This window comes from Ursus americanus, chromosome 12 (assembly GCF_024610735.1).
Source record: "Ursus americanus isolate L20-20 chromosome 12, mUrsAme1.1.p, whole genome shotgun sequence".
In the NCBI taxonomy this organism is placed as follows: domain Eukaryota; kingdom Metazoa; phylum Chordata; class Mammalia; order Carnivora; family Ursidae; genus Ursus; species Ursus americanus.
The window spans coordinates 38,404,305-38,427,385 of NC_142138.1; the positions used below are offsets into that span (position 1 = coordinate 38,404,305).

The following is a 23,081-nucleotide window of genomic DNA, read 5'->3' on the forward strand; positions in this document are numbered from 1 at the left end:
TTTATAATTTGCTACTGTTATTCTTCAAACATCTTTCATCATTTCACTCCTCTCAAAATCTTCCATAGAGTAAAAGAGTAGAATTTTTGTATATAACTGGAGTTAAGTTGTTATCAGCTTAAAATAGATTGTTATAAGAGGCTTTAATCAAGCCCCACTGTAACCAGAAAGAAAGTATCTATGAAAGATACACGAAAGAAAACAAGAAAGGAATCAAAGCATGTCACCATAAAAATTCAATGAAACACACCTGAAGACAGCAAGAGAGGAGAAGAGGAACAAAGAAGCTATAAGACAAAACAATTGCAATTAACAAAATGGCAATAGTAAGTCTTTCCTTATTAGTAATTACTTTAACTGTAAATGAATTAAAGTCTGCATTCAAAAGACTTAGTGTGGCTGAATGGATTTAAAAAAACATCCAACTATATGATATCTACAAGAGACACACTTTGAATTTAATGACATACGTCAGATGAAAGTGAAACATGGAAAAAGACATCTAATGCAAATGATAACCAAAAGAAAGCAGGTGTGGCTATACTTACATCAAAAAAAAAAAAAAGAAAAAAAGACTAAGTCAAAAACTGTCATAAGAGACAAAGAAGAACATTAACTAATGACAAAGGGTCAATTTGCCAGGAAGACATAACAATTATAAATAAATAAGCACCCAATATCAGATACCCAAATACATGAAGCAATTATTGACAGAACTGAAGGAAGAATGAGAGAGAAATAAAATAAATGCAAGAGATTCCAATGCCCTATTTTCAATAATTGATAGAACAACCAGACAGAAGATCAATAAATCTTCTAGGAACATAAGACTTGAACAACACTAAAAATCAAATGGACCTAATAAACATATAAAGAACATTCCACTCAAAGCAGAATACACTTTCTTTCAAGCACATATGGAACATTTGCCAGCACAGATCACATAGATCACATTTTAAGCCACAAAACAAGTCTTAACACATATAATACAACTGAAATTATACCAACTATCCTTTCTGACCTCAATGAAATGAAACTAGAAATCAATAGCAGAAGGAAAACTGGAAAAGTCACAGATAGAAGAAACTAAACAACACACTCCTGAAGAACCAACGGGTCAAAGAAGACATCAAAAGGGAAATTAGAAAATATCTTGGGATAAATAGGAATGAGAACACAATATACCTCAATTTATGGGATGCATAAAAGCAGTACTAAGAGGGAATTTTAAAATCATAAACACCTGAATTAAAAAAGAAGAACGATCTCAAATAAGCCTCAGGAAACTAGAAAAAGAACAAACTAAGACCAAAGTTAAGAGATAAAAGGAAATAATAAAAATTAGAGCAGAAATAAGTGAATAGAGAATAGGAAAACAATAGAAAAAATCAAAACTAAAGGTCATTTTAAAAAAATCAACAAAATTGACAAACATTTAGCTAGACTAACAAAAAGATAAGACTTAAATAAAATAAAAAATGAAAGAGGATCATAAGATACTAATATGAACAATCGCACACCAACATTTTGGATAACCTAGAAAACACAGATAAAACTCCTAGAAACATATATCCTACCAAAACCGAATCATGAAGAAATACAAAATCCCTCAGATCTCTAACTAATAAGGAGATTGAATCAATAATAAAAAACCTCCCAGCCAGGAAAAGCATACAACCCAATGACTTCACAGGGGAATTCTACCAAACATAAAAAAAAAAAAAAAAGAATTAATGTAAATCCTTTTCAAACTCTTTCAAAAAGCTGAAGAGTAGGGAACACATCCAAACACATTTTATGAGGCCAGCATTACTCTGATACCAAAGCCAGACAAGATATTACAAGAAAAGAAAATTATATGCCAAATTCTCTGATGAATATTGGTGTAAAAATCCTCAAAAAAAAACCTAGCAAAATGAATCTGACAACACATTGAAGGATCATACACCATAACCAAATGGGATTCATCCCTGGGATATAAGAATGGTTTATACATGAAAATCAACGAATGTGATACACCACATTAACAGAACAAAAGATAAAAATAACATAATCATGTCAATAGATGCAGAAAAAGTATTCAACAAAATTTAGTACCCTCCTTTTATGGTAAAACACTCAACAAACTAAAACTAGGAGGAAATTACCTCAACCTAATAAAGGTCATATATGGAAAGCCCACAGCTTATATTATACTCAACAGTGGAAAACTGAAAGCTTTCCTCTAAGATTAGGAACAAGGCAAGAATGCTCATTCCCACCACTTCTATCCAACATAGTATTAGAAGTCCTAGATACAGCAATTAATCAAGAAAGAAAAAAAAATGCACCCATGAAGGAAAGAAAAAGTAAAATTTCTGTTCACAGATGACATAATCTCATATGTAGAAATCCTAAAGCTGTTACCAACATATTGTTTAAAACTAATAAATGAATTCAAAGAAGTTGCAGAATACAAAATCAACATACAAAAATCAGTTGCATTTGTATATATTGACAACATTGAAAAGGAAATTAAGAAAACAAGCCCATTTACCATACCATCACAAATAATAAAATACTTAGGAATACACTTAACCAAGGTGAAAGACTTATACACTGAAAATTACAAAACACTGCTGACAGAAATTATAGATGACACAAATAGTGTAAAGATATATCATGTTCATGGACTGGAAGACTTCATACTGTTAAAACACTCATACTACCAAAAGCAATCTACAGACTCAATGCAATCTCTCACAAGAGCTCAATGGCAAATACAGAAAAAGTAATTCTGTTACTCATAAGGAACCAAAAGGACCCTGAATAGCCGAAACAATCTTGAGAAAGAAGAATGCTGGAGGTCTCACATTTCTTGACTTCAAAATATATTAAAATGTTATAATAAAACACTTTGGTACCACTATAAAGACAGATATATAGGCCAATGAAACAGAACAGAGTACTCAGAAATAAAACCACACATATATGATCAAATAGTTTTTAACAAGAATGCTAAGACTATACAATGGGAAAAAGATACTCTCTTCCACAAATGGTATTAGGAAAGCTGGATATGTAAATTGGACCCTTCTCTTACACCATACACATGAATCAACTAAAAAATGGGTTAAAGACTTAAATATAAGACCTGAAACCATAAAAGTCCTAGAAGAAAACATAGACAGAAAGCTCCATTACGTTGGTCTTGGAATGATTTTTTGGATTTCACACAAGCGCAAAGGCAACAAAAGCAGAAAAAGACTAGTAAATACTTCTGCACAGAAAGAAAACAACGTAGTGAAAAGGCAGTTTACAGAATGGGAGAAAATATGTGTGAGCCATAAATCTGGTAAGCGTTTAATATCTAAAATATATAAGGAACTCCTACAACCCAACAGCAAAAACCAAATAACCCAATTAAAATAATGGCCAAAGGACTTTAACAGAAATGTCTCCAAATAAAACATAAAAATGACCAAGTGTATGTAAAAATGTTCAACATAACTAATCATTAGGGAAATGCAGATCAAAGCCACAAAGAGATATCACCTCATACCTGTGAGAATGAGTATTATAAACAAACAAACAGAAAATAAATGTTGAGAGGATGCAGAGGAATTAGAACTCTTAGGCACTGTTGGCAGGGACTCACAACAGTGCAACCACTATGGAAAACTGTGTGGAGACCCTCCAAAAATTAAAAACAGAACTAACATATGATCCAGCCATCCCACTTCTGGGTATGTATCCAAAATAATTGAAAGTATTAGCTCAAAGAGATAACTGCATTTCCATGTTCAATGCAGCATTATACAAGAGCCCATAGAGGAAACAACCTAAACAACCATTGATGGATGACTGCATAAAGAAAATGTGGATATTTAGACTATTGGCCAATGCACTGCTATTTAGCCTTAAAAAAGAAGGAAATTCTAACATATGCTACATCATGGATGAACCTTGAAGACTTTATGCTAAGGGAAATAAACCAGTCACAGGAGGACAAATAATGTATAATTTTACATATATGAGGTGACTAAAATAGTCATCGTCCTAGAAGCAGAAAGTAGGATGATGATTGCCAGATGTTGGAGGAGGTAGAAATACAGGGTTGCTGTTCAGTGGGTACAGACTTTCAGACATGCAAGATAAAAATGGTCTAGAGATTTTCTGTACAACAATATGCATATAGTTAACATCACTGTACTATACACTCAAAAATTTGTTGAGAGTAAATTTTATGTTATGTGTTTTTATTACTACAACAAAAAAAAATTCTTCCATGAGCCTATTGGCTTATTAGCATTTAAACTTCTCAGCTTTATATTTAAGATATGTCACAATCTGACTTCTAACTTCTTTTTAAGACAGGTGGGTTTACTTCTGTCCTCCATCCCTGTGTTCATTTTTGTATCTCTCCTTCCTTGACTCTACTTGGCCAAATGCAGCCCATCCAACTATAAATCCTAATTTTTCTGTAAAGTTTCTCAGAAAAATGGCCACATTAGTCATTCTTTCCCCTTCCCCTGAGCTCCTTATTGTTCACTTATGTGCTGCCTAGTTATGCTTTTTTAACTTGTCACATGTGGAAATCTCACGCTTTCAGAAAATTATAAGTTCCTAGCAGAAGACCATGTTTTAATCTTGTTTTCAAGTAATTGCTTAACACAGTACATTGCTCATTGTACAAACCTGTAAGTATTTCTTAGCTGACTAAATGAAGTCCGGAGAATAAAATGATAAATAATATCAGAAACCTTGATTTAGCAAATTAAATATGAGTCAGGGTGGAGTCCAGGTGATCTTAGAAAACTAGTTAGAGTTATACATTTTCCTCTTACACGTTAGCTCACCTCTGTACAGATGATCACATGACATATTTTAATAATTCAGTGTGAAGGCTATTTCCATATATTGTGTAACATAACTTCACCAATAGTAGGCTTTCTCTAAGAACTTATCAGAGATGTTATGCAGTAGAAAATAACAGCCTGTTTTACCATCCCTAATTCCATAGTCAAAGTAACAACGCAAATCATTATAGCAACAAATAAATTATTCCTCTGTTTACTAGAGAACAGAGAATATTTATTGGGTACTCACTTCCTGCAGTAAGCAGCAAAGGATGTGGTTTTTCTAATGTTGTGGGATGCTTGAAAGCAGATGGCCAAATTGGGCAGCTCTTAAAAAACACTCGCTAAACTGTGTTTTGTATCTATATGCACATATACACATACATTCTCGCAATCAATAGAATTATAATCAACACAAGTTTCCAGTCTTAGTTTGAGGTTTTTAGTCAACTGGCAGAAAATGAAGAGAAAATAAAAGGCTTCTTTAGAGCTGTGCCAAATTGCTCTGGAAAGAACCCAATTGGTTTACAAATAGGGTAACCATGTATTTCACATAGAGTACACATAATTGTCTTGATGACCACCTTGAATAGCCTCAATGGAGCTTTAGCAATTTATATTGTCCCTACTTTCCAAACAAGATATGTATATTAAAATAAAGGAAGTTTTAAGATGCTTCTATGACACAGTGCATGCTACTAAAGAAACTCATCATGCTAATAGGGTCAGTATGTTTGACTCTTTTTTCCCCTTCTGTTTCTAGAAACAACTTCAATAAAAATAGGAAGCACCAAGAAGAAAAACATAACCAGACCCCTCTTAAACTACAAGACAAAATTACATCCCTCTTTCTTTAAAATTTTCTGGTTCTTTTCATTTTTTCTGAAATATTATTTTAAAATTCAATGATATATAAAGAATCAATTAGTCTAATGACTTTGGTGCTGATGGGGCTGCAAGTTCATGTTTACTGAATAAATTTAGATAAAGAATCCACAAAGTGATTATTACTCATTGGAAGTTCAACCATTGGTATTCACTAAAATGTCTGGTTTTCAGGGGTTTTGTCTCACTTTTAAATAATGTAATTCTAGGACTAAAATAAGGAATGAGAAGGAGTTTTAAAGATCACTGTTGTAATATTATTCAAGAGGTCAGTTGGATTTCTTCAGTTCTCTGGATTTTTCTTGACAAAACTTGAAGTGAAACAAAATTTTCAAACTGAAAAGAATTTAGAAAGCTACCTGGTTCTTCACCTAGTATGATACACATTCTTGAAAACATTAAGTTTAATTATTAATTCCTCTTAAAGTAATTCTCAATTTTATAGAGTGGAACCTGTTTCTTAATTCTTTAGACTCTCATAGCAGTTCACCAACATTTTTGTATAGCATTTCTTTTTTTTTTTAAGATTTTATTTATTATTTATTCGACAGAGATAGAAACAGCCAGCGAGAGAGGGAACACAAGCAGGGGGAGTGGGAGAGGAAGAAGCAGGCTCACAGCGGAAGAGCCCGACGTGGGGCTCGATCCCACAACGCCGGGATCACGCCCTGAGCCGAAGGCAGACGCTCAACTGCTGTGCCACCCAGGCGCCCCTGTATAGCATTTCTTAATAATTTTTGTGATCTTTTTTGGTATCTTTGCCTAAACTGTTACCTCATTCAGGGAAGGAACCATAGTTTAGAAATTGTTATAATCTCGCATTTACTACTTGGCCAAACACATAAAAGAAACTCAATATATGTTAAATGAAGTACTAAATGAATGGATGAATGGTGTTTATATATGCATCAAGTTCAAGTATGCAGCAGGTAAAGTGCTAAACATTACAGAAGTTATCAACTCCATTCTTTATACTACCTTTCTCCCACAACATCCCCTCATGTACTATTTCTACTTTAAAGCTTTGTTTACTGCTATTTATTATTTCCACCTTGATGTCAAACAGGTACTTCAAACTAAGTATACCTAGAATGAAACTTCTTGTATTCTCCATCCTCCAAACCTGCTCCTCTCAAGTTCCCTATTTAAGTTAATGACATCAGTAATCCAAGTTGTAGTCTCAGCTTCCATAGTCTTTGGCTTCCCTTTCCCCCATCACCTTCATTTAATAAATTACCAAGTTGTATTGTTTCTATTTCCAAATAGCTTTCAAATACAGTTAATCAATCATCTATGCAGCCAATATCTACTGCATTCCTATTCTAAGCTATGGATATTATTACGGTTATTGTGATGTTTATAAAATCAATTAGCCTCTTCTCTCAAAAGCTCATAGTCTAACAGAGGGATAAGCAAATCAGCAGTTATAATATATGAAGGTAGCTGCTTGATGGATTTTTATTTTAGGAATACAGAGAAAGGATATCTCGGTCAGACTTGTAAGAAACAGGGTAAGCTTCCTGGACAATGTAGTATGTGATGTGTAAGTGTTAGCTAGATGAAGCAGGGCACAGGAAGGTAGAGAGATAACCAGACAAAAAGAACAGCACATAGGAAGCTTTGAGATTTGAACAAGTATGGCACGGTCTGGTACTCCCAACAGTTTAGCTGGAGTAATGCTTTTGGAAGAGTGCTGGTGGATATGACTATAGATAATGGAGTTAAAGAGAGAGATTAGGTCATAAAGAGCCTTGTGAAAAAAGTAAGGAAGTACAAGCCTTAACCTGGAAGCTGTGGAGATCACTGGAGGATATAAGCATAAGAGTGACATGATAAGATCTGTACTTTACAAACACTATTTCATCAGCAGTTTGGAAGCAGATTTGAAGAAATGCCAGACTGGAGGCTGGAAGAACAAATGAAGGATTATTACTAATGCTGGTGAAAAATAAAAAGGGCCTAAACTGCAACATTGGCAGTGAGAATGGTTTTAAGGGCAAAGGGGAAATTTTGGTTCAAGGGAGAGATCAGTATAAAGGTGATAATTGATGGCATGAAGTTATTCAGGAGTTAGAGGAGAAGTTTTGATGCAAAACATCTGTGGAACTTGAATACTGAGGAAGAGGAGGAATATTTCTACGGACACATAAAAGAAGGGAGAAAATTTTATATATGGAAAATTTGTAGGTGGCCAATAGGGTTGCCAGATAAAATACAGGATGCCCAGTTAAGTTTGAATTTCATATAAACAATGAATAACTTAAGAGTAAGTATGTTCCACATACTGCACTTCCACCCTCTCATAAGCTTCCTTTTCCTGAATTCCATACATCTCTCTTCTCTGTATGCAAATTCCGACTCATTTGTCACGTCAGCTCAAGTGCTACTTTCTCTGCAAAGCATAATCTGAATTCCCTATCCCATTATTTGCACAGTATTACATAGTGTATATTATTCATATGGTCATTATAAAGGTTTTCTTGCATATCGTTCTCTATATTATACGTTTTTTGAAAGTAGGGATCAACACTTTTCATTTTTGTAGATGGTCTAGCATCTAGCACAATGGCTATGTCATGTAAGAGTAGTCAATAAATAATTGCTGACTGAATGTTCTGTTTCAGACCTTTATAATTCTTTTCTATCTTTTTCTAGTTTATCTCCTGACCTTCATTTTCCCTCCTATTTAAACCATCCTCCATGCTGAATGAAAGGTATCTTTTTAAAACAGAAATCACCTAGGACATTTTACTACTTTAATATCTTCAATTGTTTCAAGATGCCCGTGGATAAAGTGGAAACACTTTAGCATGGTATTGAATGTTTTCCACAGTTTCATCCCAAAGCTAAGTGGTTAAGAACTCAGATTTTGAAATCACATCTGGGTTAGAATCCTGACTAAATCGGGGGGCGCCTGGGTGGCACAGCGGTTAAGCGTCTGCCTTCAGCTCAGGGCGTGATCCCGGCGTTCTGGGATCGAGCCCCACATCAGGCTCCTCCGCTGTGGGCCTGCTTCTTCCTCTCCCACTCCCCCTGCTTGTGTTCCCTCTCTCGCTGGCTGTCTCTATCTCTGTCGAATAAATAAATAAAATCTTTAAAAAAAAAAAAAAAGAATCCTGACTAAATCACTTGATAGTTACATGCCAGTGAGGCAATAATTTAACCATCTGTAAAATGGAGACAATACCTAGCTCATAACGCTGTTGTGAATATTAAATGAGATGTGTATAAGACATTTACTATAGTGCTATAGTACTTAACACTATAGTACACTAACAAATACAGTTATTATTAATATCCTTTCCAGCTTCACCTCCTCTCACTCCTCTATACTCACACTAACCTTCTACAGTGGCAATACTGTACATCATAACCTGTCCATTCTCTAAACTTCAGGCTATTTCATCCTTTCATGTCTTTATTAACAATACTTTATTTGTTTACAATGCTCATTCTATATGAGTCTGCATGGTAAAGAGTCCTCAACAAAATGAACCCAAAGATATCTAAACCAAACATATTTTAATTAAAAATGTTATAATTAAAATGGCAGAAGTTAAAGATAGAATCTTAAAAACAGCTAGAGAGGGCACCTGGGTGGTTCAGTTGGTTAAGCATTCAACTCCTGACTTCAGCTTAGGTCATGGTCTCAGAGTTGTGAGATCAAGCCCCGTATTGGTCTCTTTGCTGGGCATGGGACCTGCTTGGGATTATCTTTCTCCCTTTTCCTCTACCTCTACTACCCCTAGCTCACACACACACATTTTCTTTATAAATAAATAAATAAATAAATAAATAAATAAATAAATAAATAAAGGCGGCAAGAGAAAAAAAACAAATAATCACATACAAGCGAAACACCATAAGACTGTCAGCTAATTTTTCAGCAGAAACTTTTGGAGGTCTGAAGGGAGTAGCAGGATATATTGAAAGTGCTAAAATGGGAAAATTTACAACCAAAAATAATTTACCCAGCAAGGTTATCATCCAGAAGTGGAGGACAGATGAAGAGTTTCCCAGACAAGGAAACTAAAGAAGTTAACAGCACTAAAGTGGCCTTACAAGAAGTGTTAAAGAGCCTTGACAAAGAAAAGTCCATCATTGGAAATAAGAAAATATATGAAAGAAAAAAATCCCACTGGTAAAGGCAAATATATATGGTAAAGGGGTAGATTAGCCACTTAAAAAGTTAGTATGAACATTTAAAGACAAAAATGGTAAAATCAACTATAAATATCGTAAGTAGTTAAGGGGTACATGAACTAAAAAGATGTAAAGCCAAAAAACTTAAAACTGGGGGATGGAAAAGATGTAGTGCTATTAGAATGTATTGAACTTAAGCAACTATCAGCTTAAAACAGACTGCTATATATAAGGTCAATACATACAAACTTCACAGTAATCAAAAACCAAAATCCTACAATATATATACAAAAAATCGAGAGAACTGAATCCAAACATAACACTAAAGAAAAGCATCAAAACACAAGAGAAGAGACCAAAAGAAGAAAGGAAAAGAGAAGAACTAAAAAAAACAAACAAAAAAAACCACCAAAAACTGACCAGGAAATAATGAACAAAATGGCAAAAGTACATACCTATCAATAATTACTTTAAATATAAATGGACTAAACCCTCCAATTAAAAGCTATAGGGTGACTGAATGGAAAAGAAAAACAAGGTTCATCTATATGCTGCCAACAAGAGACTCACTTCAGGTCTAAAGACATATATAGAACTAAAAGTGAAAGAATGGAAAGAGATATTCCACAGAAGTGCAAATGAAAAGAAAACTGGAGTAGTAATACCTATAAAAGACAAAATGGATTTTAAAACAAAGACTGTAACAAAAATAAAAGAATGGCATTTACATAGTGATAAAGGGATAAATCCAAGAAGAGGACATAACATTCATAAATATTTATGCACCCAACATAGAAGCACCTAAATCTATAAAGCAAATATTAACAGATATAAAGGGAGAAAAAATAGCAAGAGACTTTAATATCCTACTTACATCAATGGATAGATCATCTGGACGTAAAATTAATAAGGAAACACTGGCCTTAAACAACATATTAGATCAGATGAATAACACATTAGACCAGATGGACTTAATAGATATACATATGGAATATTTCATCTGAAAACTGTGGAAAACACATCCTTTTCAAATGCACATGGAACATTCTCTATAAGAGATCACTTACTAGGCTACAAAATAAGTTTCAATAAATTCAAGAAGACTGAAATTGTATCAAACCTCTTTTCTGACCACAACAACATGAAACTAGAAATCAATTATATGAAGAAAAATAGAAAAAACACAAACACATAGAGACTAAACAACACACTACTAGACAGCCAATGGGTCAACAAAGAAATCAAAGAAGAAATTAAAAAATACCTTGAGACAAATGAAAATAGAAACATAACTTTTCAAAATCTATGGCACACAGCAAAAGCTGTTCTGAGAGGGAAGGCCACAGCAATACAGGCCTACTTCAAGAAACAGGAAAAATCCAAAATAAATAATCTATCTTTACACCTAATGGAACTAGAAAATAAGCATAGAAAGCCCAAAGATAACAGAAGGAAAGAAATAATTAAGATCAGAGTGGAAATAAATGAAATAGAGACTAAACAATAATTAAAAAGGTCAATGAAACTAAAAGCTGGTTCTTTGAAAAGGTTTAAAAATATTGACGAACCTCTAGTAACATCAAGAAAAAAGAGAGAGAGCTCAAATAAAGTAAGAATGAGAGAGGAGAAAACATAGGCAGTACACTTTTTGACATCAGCCTTAGCAACACTTTTTTGGCAAAGCAACAAAAGCTAAAATAAACAAATGGAATTATATCAAGTTAAAATGCTTTTGCACAGTAAAGAAAACCATTAACAACAAAAAAGGTAACCTACTTAATGAGAGAAAATACTTGCAAATCACATATCGGATAAAAGGTTAATATCCAAAATACATAAAGAACTTACACAAATTTTTAAGATTTTATTTATTTGAGAGAGAGACAGCGTGCACATGAGCAGGGGGGAGGGACAGAGGGAAAGGGAGAAGGAGACCTCTGCTGAGTAGGGAGTACAACATGGGGCTCCATCCCAGGACCCTGAGATCATGACCTGAACTAAAGGCAGATGCTTAATTGACTGAGCCACCCAGGCTCCCCTACACAATTTAATATAAAAAGCAAATAAACAACCTGGTTAAAAAAAAGTGGGCAGAGAACTTGAATAGACAATTTCCCAAAGAAGACATACAGGTGGCAACAGACATATGAAAAAATGTACAACATCACTAATTACCTGGAAAATGCAAGTCAAAACCATAGTGAGATGTCACCTCACACCTCTCAGATTGGCTATTACCAAAAAGACAAAAAGTAAGTGTTGGCAATGATTGGAGAAAAGAGAACCCTTGTATAGAGCTGATAAGAATGTAAATTGGTGCAGTCACTATGGAAAACAGTATGGAGATTCCTCAAGACATTAAAAATAGAACTACCCTATGACCCAGCAATTGCACTACTAGGTATTTATCCCAAAGCTACAGATGTAGTGAAAGGAAGGGGCACATGCACCCCAATGTTCATAGCAGTGATGTCCACAATAGCCAAACTGTGGTAGGAGCCAAGATGTCCTTCAACAGATGAATGGATAAAGAAGATATGGTTCATATATACAATGGAATATTATTCAGCCATCAGAAAGGATGAATACCCACCATTTGCACTGACATGGATGGAACTGGAGGAGATTATGCTAACTGAAATAGGTCAAGCAGAGAAAGACAATTATTATATGGTTTCACTTATATGTGGAACATAAGGACCACAGGGGAAAGAAGAGAAAACTGAATGGGAAGAAATTAGAGAGGGAGACAAACCATGAGAGACTCTGGACTCCCGGAAACAAACTGAGGGTTACAGAAGGGAGGGGAGTAGGGGGATAGGGTAACCGAGTAATGAGTATTAAGGAGGGCACGTGTTGTGATGAGCACTGAGTGAATTGTTGAACATTACGTCAAAAACTAATGATGTACTATATGTTGGCTAACTGAATATATTAAAAAAATTAAAATAGAACTATCATATGATCCAATAATTCCACTTCTAGATATTTATCCAAACGAAATGAAAGCACCAATTCAGAGATATACATACCCCTATGTTCATTGCAGCATTATCTGCAATAGCCAAATATGAAAGCAACCTAAGCGTCCATTGATAGATGAGTGGATAAAAAAGATAAGATAGATATATAAAACAAAATATTACTCCACCATAAAAAAGAATGAAATCTTGCCATTTGTGACAACATGGATGGACCTAGAGGGTATTATACTAAGTGAAATAAGTCAGACAAAGACAAATATCATATGATTTCACTTACCATAGAATCTAGAAAACAAAAATGAACAAATAAAATAAAACAGAAACAGACTCACAGATACAGGAACAAACTGTTGATTACCACAGAGGAGAGAGGTCAGGGCAGGGAGGCAAAATAGGTGAAGGACTTAAGAGTTATAAACTTCTAGTTATGAAATAGCAAGTCATGGGGAGATCATGTACTGAATAGAGAATAAAGTCAATAATATTTCAATAACTTTATACGGTGACAGACAGTAACTACACTTTATTGTGATGATCATTTCATAATATATAAAGTTGTCAGATCACTATGAGGTACACAGGAAACTAACAGGGTATGTCATAACTATAGTTTAATAAATAAAATTTAAAAAGAAAGAAATTTTGCTAACTTCCAGTAACATATATGTGACAACAGTAAAGGAAGTTAAAAATGCTTAAGGTTCTTCAGTTATTTTGTGCTATGTATAAATTCCAGGACACTGTAGCCTTTCTTGTATTTTAATCAGAGGATATTTTATGGAGCCTAAAGGGTTTCAATGGCCAGAAAACTCTCACCCATTTATCATGGGTTATGGCTTTTTAGGTTTTTTTCATCTCTTCCAAGAAATCCTTTTTCAGTGATTTATGTTTTTTGAAAATATTATCCGCCTAATCTATGTCCATACCAAACAAGGAAAATCATTTTCAATGACCTGAACCGAAGAAGTTGGATAATATACTGTAATTAAACAAAGGCTGCTGAAAGAACAACCAAACATGCAAGCTACTTCCGGACTATCTTGAAATAAGCTCTATAGCTATAAAATATCCAGACATGTTCTGATATTTCTAAAGTCTTTTTTTAAACCATTCATTGAAATTTGAGATTAGAAAACTCTAGATATAATACTTTTTTCTTTTTCCTTCCTTCTCTTTCTTTCTTTTCTTTCTTTCTTTTTTTTTTTTTACCTTTGATCCTTCAGGGCCATTTTGTCCAGGAATCCCAATATCTCCTGGAAAACCCTAGGGAACATAAAAATGTAGAGAATTTACTCAAGAGCCATTACCATAACTCTATTAAGCATTTAAAAATTTCCTTTGCCAATCTCTCATTCCCAGTTAAACAATTTAGACTGCTCAAAAACTCAATATTAAAGGTGAATTATTAGGCAGTTATTTAACACTGGAATACAAAACTGACAAAATGTACTGAAAAAGAACTGACTTCACCAGTTATTCACAATCTTCAGACCCAAAGAATATTCTCTAATCCAGTCTAAGAGAACCAAAGTCTTATTCCAAAACCATCCACAACATGGAAAGAAGGCAAAAAGTTTCCTAATAGGTCCTTTCAATGACCTATGGGACACATTGCCACCCAAGGATTAGGGGAATGTAATTTGTTAGATTTGCTGTTTACTAACTATATGTTAACTTGTAGATTTTTGTTAGGTAGAAATGCAAATAACTTCTGTCTGGTAAAAAAAAATAACCATAAAGCTTATAGGTTAATATACAGGATATTAATCAGCTTTGTATCTAATTTAATTATCTTATTCTAACATTCCTATGTTTAATAGTCAATACCTAGCTCCTCAAATGCTCCTCGAACTCATCTTAACATTTAACTGGTTTCATCATTAATTAGTGAGTTCAAAAAAATTTTTCACCCATGTTTACTTTATACTTGCCTGAGAATCACAATTTTACCTTTCTGGAAATTGTATTTTAGCAGCCTAAAATAGTTGGCTCAAGAAATAGAAAGGAGCTGTAGTGTTAAATAAAATCTGTGCTGGGGAAAGGCCTAGAATGTTGCTCTAAAATTGTTAGATCGATCAATGTTTTTGCTGAAATAATGAATTAGAATGTGATTCATCATGATCAGTTTCAATAATGAGAATAAGCTAATAAGTACAGTTTTACTTCTACTGATTTTGTCACACATAAACCTGTTTCAGTATGAACAGAAGGTAAGATGAGTATAAGAGTCAGCATCTTTTTTTTTTTTTAATATTTTATTTATTTGAGAGAGAAAGAGAATGAGCAGGAGGAGGGGCAGAAGGAGAAGCAGACTCCCTGATGAGCAGGAGCCCACTGTGGGGCTCCAATCCAGAACCCTGAGATCATGACCTTGAGCCAAAGTCAGATGCTTAACCACCTGAGCCACCCAGGCACCCCAAGAATCAGCAACTTAAAAGGTAAAAGTTGCAAGTAAATATGAATGTGAGCTAGAAAAGGTAGCTCAGTAAAGAAGTAAATATGATGGTAATAAAAATGACCACAAGAACTGCAGGGTTGATTCTGGCATACTTGTCCTGGAAAGAAAAACAAATCAAAAGAAAGTGATACTAACTCATCCAGTCCAGATTAGGACAGAAATGGCACAAAAACAGACACATAGACCAAAGGAACAGAATACAGACTCCAGAAATGGACCCTTGACTCTATGGTCACCTAATCTTTGACAAAGCAGGAAAGAACATCCTGTGGAAAAAAAAACAGTCTCTTCAATAAATGGTGCTGGGAAAATTGGACAGCTATATACAGAAGAATGAAACTTGACCACTCTCTCACACCATACACAAAGATAAACTCCAAGTGGATGAAAGACCTCGATGTCAGACAGGAATCCATCAAAATCATAGAGAAGAACATAGGCTGTAAGCTCTTCGACATTGGCCATAGCAACTTCTTTCAAGACACATCTCCAAAGGCAAGGGAAACAAAAGAAAAAATGAACTTTCGGGACTTCATTAAGATAAAAAGCTTCTGCACACTACAGTTTTACAAGATGCACACGTGAATGACAAACCATAAAAGAAAAAAGCACAGCCAACTTTTGGGAGGAGAGAAAGGCTTGTGGTTGGGTTGGAATCCAAAAAAGCTTCTGGGGATAACCGGCAGTTCTATTCCTGGCCTGGGCAGTAGTTACAATAGTGTTTGTCTTACACCGTTTGTGATTACCTTTGTTTCATATAGTTTTTGCATCTGTGTTTTATTTTTCAACAAAACAGTAAGAAAAAATGTTACTGAGGTGACTTCTGGGTAAACATGGAATATACATAATATATAATGCACACACACAATGGACTATTAGCCATAAAAAAGAATGAAATCTTGCCATTTGCAATGATATGGATGGAGCTAGAGAGTATTATGCTAAGTGAAAGAAGTCAGTCAGAGAAAGACAAACACCATACGATTTCACTCATATGTGAAATCTAAAAACAAAACAAACAAGCAATGGGATAAAAAAGAGAGGGAAACCAAGAAACAGACTCTTAACTACAGAGAAAAAACTGACGGTTACCTGAGGGGAGAGGGTGGGGGTGGATTAAATAGGTGATGGGTATTAAGGAGGGCACTTGTGATGAGCACTGGGTGTTCTATGTTAAGTGATGAATCACTAAATTCTACACCTGGAACTAACATTACATTGTATGTTGACTGGAATTTAAATAAAAATTTTTAAAAAGTTTTAAAAAGATGTTGATAATCTGATCTTTTAAAAAGATACTGATAATCTGATCTTATAGTCATGTCATTCAAATATTTTTAAATTAAAACTTTATTTGAAAGTTCAGAAACATATCAGCACAGCTATTAAAAGGAGAAAAAACAATCTCTATTTTCTTCTCAAATAGGATACCTTAGAAACAACCAGAGAACATTTTTATTACGTTAAAAGTTTCAGTCTGGGTTACCACCAAGTAGAGATCTTACCTTTTAAATAATAGATTTTAAATATAAAAATTAGAATTAACTGGCTCAACTGAACTTTAATGAAAACATATGTGTATAAAAGAATTTTTTTAACTTTCAAATTTAACATTCAAAATGTAAATCAAATGGCAGGACATGGCTGTCCTTGCCAAATAGCAACATTTCAAAGAACTTACAGATTGAAAGACAAAAAGTACATCATTCAGAGTATAATTTCCATTAAAAAATTATGTTGGCATGAAACTATACAGGGAAAAAATTAAAAATAGAAATCTGATAAAGATGCTTTCATTCATTTTAATTTGAAATAATCTGGAAAACTTTGAAAAGTCAAAATGGTTTTTCCCACAATGTGTTTCATTATCTCATTGTCTCAGCTAAGTCATCACATCACAATTGAAAATACACCATCTTAGTGAAAGGAGAAGAAAGAGCAGCCTCACCTCTGGTGCCTTTATTTTTAGCTGAGATATAACTGACAAATAACATATTAATTTCAGCTATAAAACAATTCATTCAAATAAGTATATATTGTAAAATGCTTACCACAATGTCTAGTTAACATCTATCACTACAAATGGTTATAATTTTTTTTACCTTATGATGAGAACTTTTAAGATCTACTCCCTTAATAACTTTTGGCAGTAGTTAGAAGTTTGGAAACTAGAGTGTCCTAATGAAGCATGAGATGCTCTGTGACATACATTGAGCACTTTAGTATTTCTTTGATAAGAGTTATAAAGTCTCTGTTTTCTACTGAAATATATAGTCCTTCCAGTTAAAAAGTGGTTAAAAATGGTAAGTGGATAAACAATCTACAAATAAGTAAATCCAATGGATAAACTAATTACAGTGTATCGGAAAATGAAAAAACCTGGACGTGGCAACCTGGATGAGTACTGAATGTGTTATATATTCTTGGCTCCTTTGTCATAGATTAATTGACTGCATATGGGTGGGTTTATTTCTAGGCTTTCTATTCTGTTCCACTGATCTATGTGTCTGTTTTTATGTCCATACCATACTGTTTTGATTTCTATAACTACGTAACATACTTTGAAATCGGGAGTGTGATGCCTCCCTCCAGGTTTGTTCCTCTTTCTCAGCTTACCTGTGGTTCCATATACATTTTAGGACTGTTTGTTCTATTTCTGTGAAAAATACTATTAGAATTTTGATAGAGTTTTTCACTAAGTCTGTAGATAGATTTGGGTAGTATGGACATTTTAACAGTATTAATTCTTTCAATCCATGAGCATAGAATATCTTTACACTTTATGTGTGTCTTCTTCAATTTCTTTCATCAACGTCTTACAATTTTCAGTGTAGATGTCATTCATCTCCTCAGCTAAATTTATCCCTAGAGATTTTATTCTTTTTGATGCAGTTGTAAATGGGATTGTTTTCTAATTTTCTCTTTTTGATAGCTCATTATTAGTGTACAGAAACACAAGTAATTTTTTATGTCAAATTTATATACCTACTTAATAGGAATAGTCTTATCACCAATTTTTATCAAGAAGTAGAAAACTGAAGTGGCTTTAAAAATAGTAAGTGAAAATATGTCTTCTATTTTCAGACTCCTCACATCTGTTTAACAGCACTGATAAGAGTGACTCAGCATTCTCTCCAGTAATACCAATGTTTTATTATTCTCTAATCACTAAAGGCTGGAGACACATTCACATGCATTTTTTTAAAAGCAAAAACCTGGGAACCAAAGTACTAGCAGACTCCATCAATTTCCTGGGAAATCATAAGGGTAAAATATGGTCATTCTTATTTTAGTAGTAGATAGAAGTTTAGAAACTATAGTGTCCTATTGGAGTAAGTACATGATGCTCGATGGCATACATTGAACACTTTAGCATTTCTTTGATAAGAGTTACAAAATCTCTGTTTCCTACCAAAAAAAAAAAAAAATAGTCCTTCCAGTTAAAAAATGGTTAAAAATGACAAAAGTGGCACAGCACAAAATCGCAACTTCTAGAAGTCTGCTCAGGTGAGGCACATTGTTCAGGAGGTTAAGCAGGAGTGGAATCCTCGCTGGGACAGTATGGTCTCAGGACCCTCAGGATTACAGGAGGGTGGGGGGGTGCCTGAGTGCGGCAGAGCTCCCAGGTGTCCGAGTGGGGAAGCCCGTCATAGAGTGAGTCCGGGAGTGGGCTCTCAGCTCAGGGTTGCCATAAACCATCATCTGGAGCACAGCTGGGCTGCTGCTCTTCAAGCAGGGGCCCCACAAGCAGCAGATCCAGGGAGACTCCCCTTCCTCCCCTGGGGAGGAGAGGCACGATAGCCCACCGCAGGAATCTACTAGGTTTGGAGACTCTACATGGGGCTGTGTGCCAGAGATAGAAACACTCGGTCACAGGCCGGGTGAGCACAGAGTGCAGCCGGAGACCAGGGAGACAGGAGTGATTAATTGTTTTTCTCTGAGGACGCATTAAGGAGTGGAGGTCAGAGCTCTCAGCTCCAGGGCCAGAGATTGTGAGGCCGCCATTTTCATTCTCATCCTCTAAAGCTGCACAGAAAGCCTTCAGGGAACAAAAGCCATGTAGAGCAAACCTGAGCAGATGGCTTACCCAGGCCCAATTCTGCCCAGGGCAAAGACATCTGAGAATCAGTGCAACAGGCCCCTCCCCCAGAAGATCAGCAAGAATGTCCAGCAAAGACCAAGTATACCCATTAATGAGAACTACAAAACTCCAGTGCAGGGGAATACAGCACAGAGAATTCATGGCTTTTTCCCCATGATTCTTCAGTCTTTCAACTTTAATTTTTTAAATTGTCTTCATTTTTTTCTTTTTCTTCTTTTAAATTTTTCTTTCCTTTTTCAATCAACTTATTTTAACAACTTTTTTAAAAATCTTTTTTAATTTTCATTTTTACAGTCACATTCTATCCCTTCATTGTATTCAACCTTATTTTTGTGTATATATATATATATATATGTTTTTCTTTCTTTAAAATTTTGGGATGCAGCTTCTTCTAACAGACCAAAATACACCTCAAATCTAGTATATGGCTCTGTTCTATTCACCTGCCTGATCATATTATCTCTCTCTTTTTTTTTTAGTTCTTCCTTTTTTCTTTCTGGTTTGTTGGGTTTTTAAATTTTGTTTTGTTAAAAGTTTTTAAAATTTTCATCTTTACAGTTATTCTATCCTCTCAATGTATTTAATTTTATTTTTGTATATATAAGTTTTTCTTTCTTTACCATTTTGAGATGTAGTTTCCTCTAACAAACTGAACAAAATACTCTCAGGAGATAGTGTATTGCTCTGTTCTGTTCACCTCGCTGTTTATATCACTTCCTTTTTGTTGTTATTGTTGTTTTTTTCTTTCTCTTTTGTTTTTTCTTTATTTTAATTTCCATTTTTACAGTTACATTCTATGCTTTCATTGTATTTAATTTTATTTTTGTATATATAGAAGTTTTTCTTTCGTTACAATTTTGGCATCTAGTTTTCTAAAAAAACAGACCAAAATACATGCAGAATCCAGCATATTGCCCTATTCTGTTCACTTGTCTGATTCTTTTTTTTCTCCCCCCTGGTTTCAGGTCTCTTCTGATTTGTTTAGTGTACATTTCTCTGGGGTCATTGTTGTCCTTTTAGTATTTTGTTCTCTCAGTCATCTATTCTTCTGTGGACAGAATGACAAGATGGAAAAACTCACCTCAAAAAAAGAGAACAAGAGGAAGTACTGACTGCCAGGGACCTAATCAATATGGACATTAGTAAGATGTCTGGAGTAGAGTTCAGAACAATGATATAAAGATACTAGCTGGGCTTGAAAAAAGCGTAGAAGACACTAGAGAATCCCTTTCTGGAGAAATAAAAGAACTAAAATCTAACCAAGTCGAAATCAAAAGGCTATTAATGAGATGCAATAAAAAATGGAGGCTCTAACTGCTAGGATAAATGAGGCAGAAGAGAGAATTAGTGATATAGAAGACCAAATGATGGAGAATAAAGAAGCTGAGAAAAAGAGAGATAAACAACTACTGGATCATGAGGGGAGAATTAGAGAGGTAAGTGATACAATAAACAAATTAGAATAATTGGGTTCCCAGAAGAAGAGGAAAGAGAGAGCAGGGCAGAAGGTATATTGGAGCAAATTACAGTGGAGAACTTCCCTAACCTGGGGAAGGAAACAAGCATCAAAATCCAGGAGGCACAGAGAACCCTCCTCAGAGTCAATAAAAATCGATCAACACCCCAACATATAATAGTGAAACTTACAAATCTCAGAGACAAAGAGAAAATCATGAAAGCAGCTTGGGACAAGAGGTCTGTAACTGACAAGGGTAGAAAAGTTAGATTGGCAGCAGACCTATCCACGGAGACCTGGCAGGTCAGAAAGGACTGGCATGATATATTCAGGGTGCTAAACGAAGAAAACTATGCATCCAAGAATACTTTATCCAGATAGGATGTCATTCAAAATAGAAGGTGTGATAAAAAGCTTCCAGGACAAACAGAAACTAAAAGAATTAATGATCACCAAACCAGCCCAACAAGAAATATTGAAAGGGATCCTCTAAGCAAAGAGAGAGCCCAAAAGTAACATAGACCAGAAAGAAACAGGGACAATATACAGTAACAGGCACCTCACAGACAATACAATGGCACTAAACTCATATCTTTCAATAGTTACCCTGAATGTAAATGGGCTAAATGCCCCAATCAAAAGACACAGAGTATCAGATTGGATAAAAAAGCAAGACCGATTGATATGCTGTCTGCAAGACACTCATTCTAGACCCAAAGACACTTCCAGATTTAAAGTGAGGGGGTAGAAAACTATTTATCATGTTAATGGACATCAAAAGAAAGCTGGGGTGGAAATCCTTATATCAGACAAATTAGATTTTAAACCAAAGACTGTAATAACAGATGAGGAAAGACACTATATCATACTTAATGGGTCTATCCAACAAGAAGATCTAACAATTGTAAATATTTATTCCCCAACATGGGAGCAGCCAATTATATAAGCCAATTAATAACAAAATCAAAGAAACACATCAATAATAATACAATAACAGTAGGGGACTTTAACAACCCTCTCACTGCAATGGACAGATCATCTAAGTAGGAGATCAACAAAGAAATAAGGGTTTTGAATGACACAATAGACCAGATGGACTTCACAGATATATTCACAACATTCCAACCCAAAGCAACAGAATACACATTCTTCTTGAGTGCACATGGGACATTCTCCAGAATAGATCACATCCTGAGTCACAATTCAGGTCTCCACCAGTACCAAAAGATTGGGATCATTCCCTGAATATTTTTGGACCATTGAAACTGGAACTCAACTACAAGAGGAAAGTTGGAAAGAATTCAAATACGTGGAGGCTAAAGAGCATCCTACTAAAGAATGAACGGGTCAGCCAGGAAATTAAATAAAAATTTTAAAAATTCATGTAAACAAAATGAAAATGGAGATACAACTGTTCAAAATATATAGGATGCAGCAAAGGCAGTCCTAAGAGGGAAGTATACAGCACTACAAGCCTTTCTCAAGAAACAAGTTCTCAAATACACAACCTAACCCTATGCTTAAAGGAGCTGGAGAAAGAGCAGCAAATAAAGCCTAAACTCAGCAGAAGAGAATAAAGATTAGAACAGAAATCAATGAAACAGAGACCAAAAGAACAGTAGAACAGATCAATAAAACTAGGAGCTGGTTCTTTGAAAGAATTAATAAGATTGATAAGCCCCTGGCCAGACTTACCAAAAAGAAAAGAGAAAGGACCCAAATAAAAAAAAAAATCATGAATGAAAGAGGAGCAATCACAACCAATACCAAAGAAATACAAACAAATATAAGAACATATTTTGAGCAACTATATGCCAACAAATTAGACAACCTGGAAGAAATGAATGCATTCCTAGAGGTGTATAAACTACCAAAACTGAACCAGGAAGAAACAGAAAACCCGAAAAGACACATAACCAGCAAGGAAATCGAAGCAGTAATCAAAAACTTCCCAACAAACAGGAGCCCGGATGGCTTTCCAGGGGAATTCTACCAAACATTTAAAGAAGAATTAATACCTGTTCTTTTGAAGCTGTTTCAAAAAATTGAAATGGCAGGTAAACTTCCAAACTCCTTTTATGAGGCCAGCATTACCTTGATCCCAAAATAGGACAAAGACCCTACCAAAAAGGAGAATTACAGACCAATATCCCTGATGAGTATGGATGCAAAAATTCTCATCAAAATGCTAGCCAATAGGATCCAACAGTACATT

General features: G+C 34.7%; 1 protein-coding gene across 3 annotated transcripts in view; it reads right to left on the reverse strand.

Annotated features, from left to right (window-relative positions):
* The window catches only part of COL24A1 (collagen type XXIV alpha 1 chain), a 364,391-nt gene that overhangs the window by 206,104 nt on the left and 135,206 nt on the right, over window positions 1-23,081 (reverse strand). For all 3 annotated transcript variants that reach the window (XM_087866074.1, XM_045801865.2, XM_045801864.2), the window contains exon 20: window positions 14,060-14,113. In XM_087866074.1, the coding sequence (XP_087722200.1) occupies window positions 14,060-14,113 (54 nt within the window). The remainder of the gene's footprint in view (window positions 1-14,059; window positions 14,114-23,081) is intronic.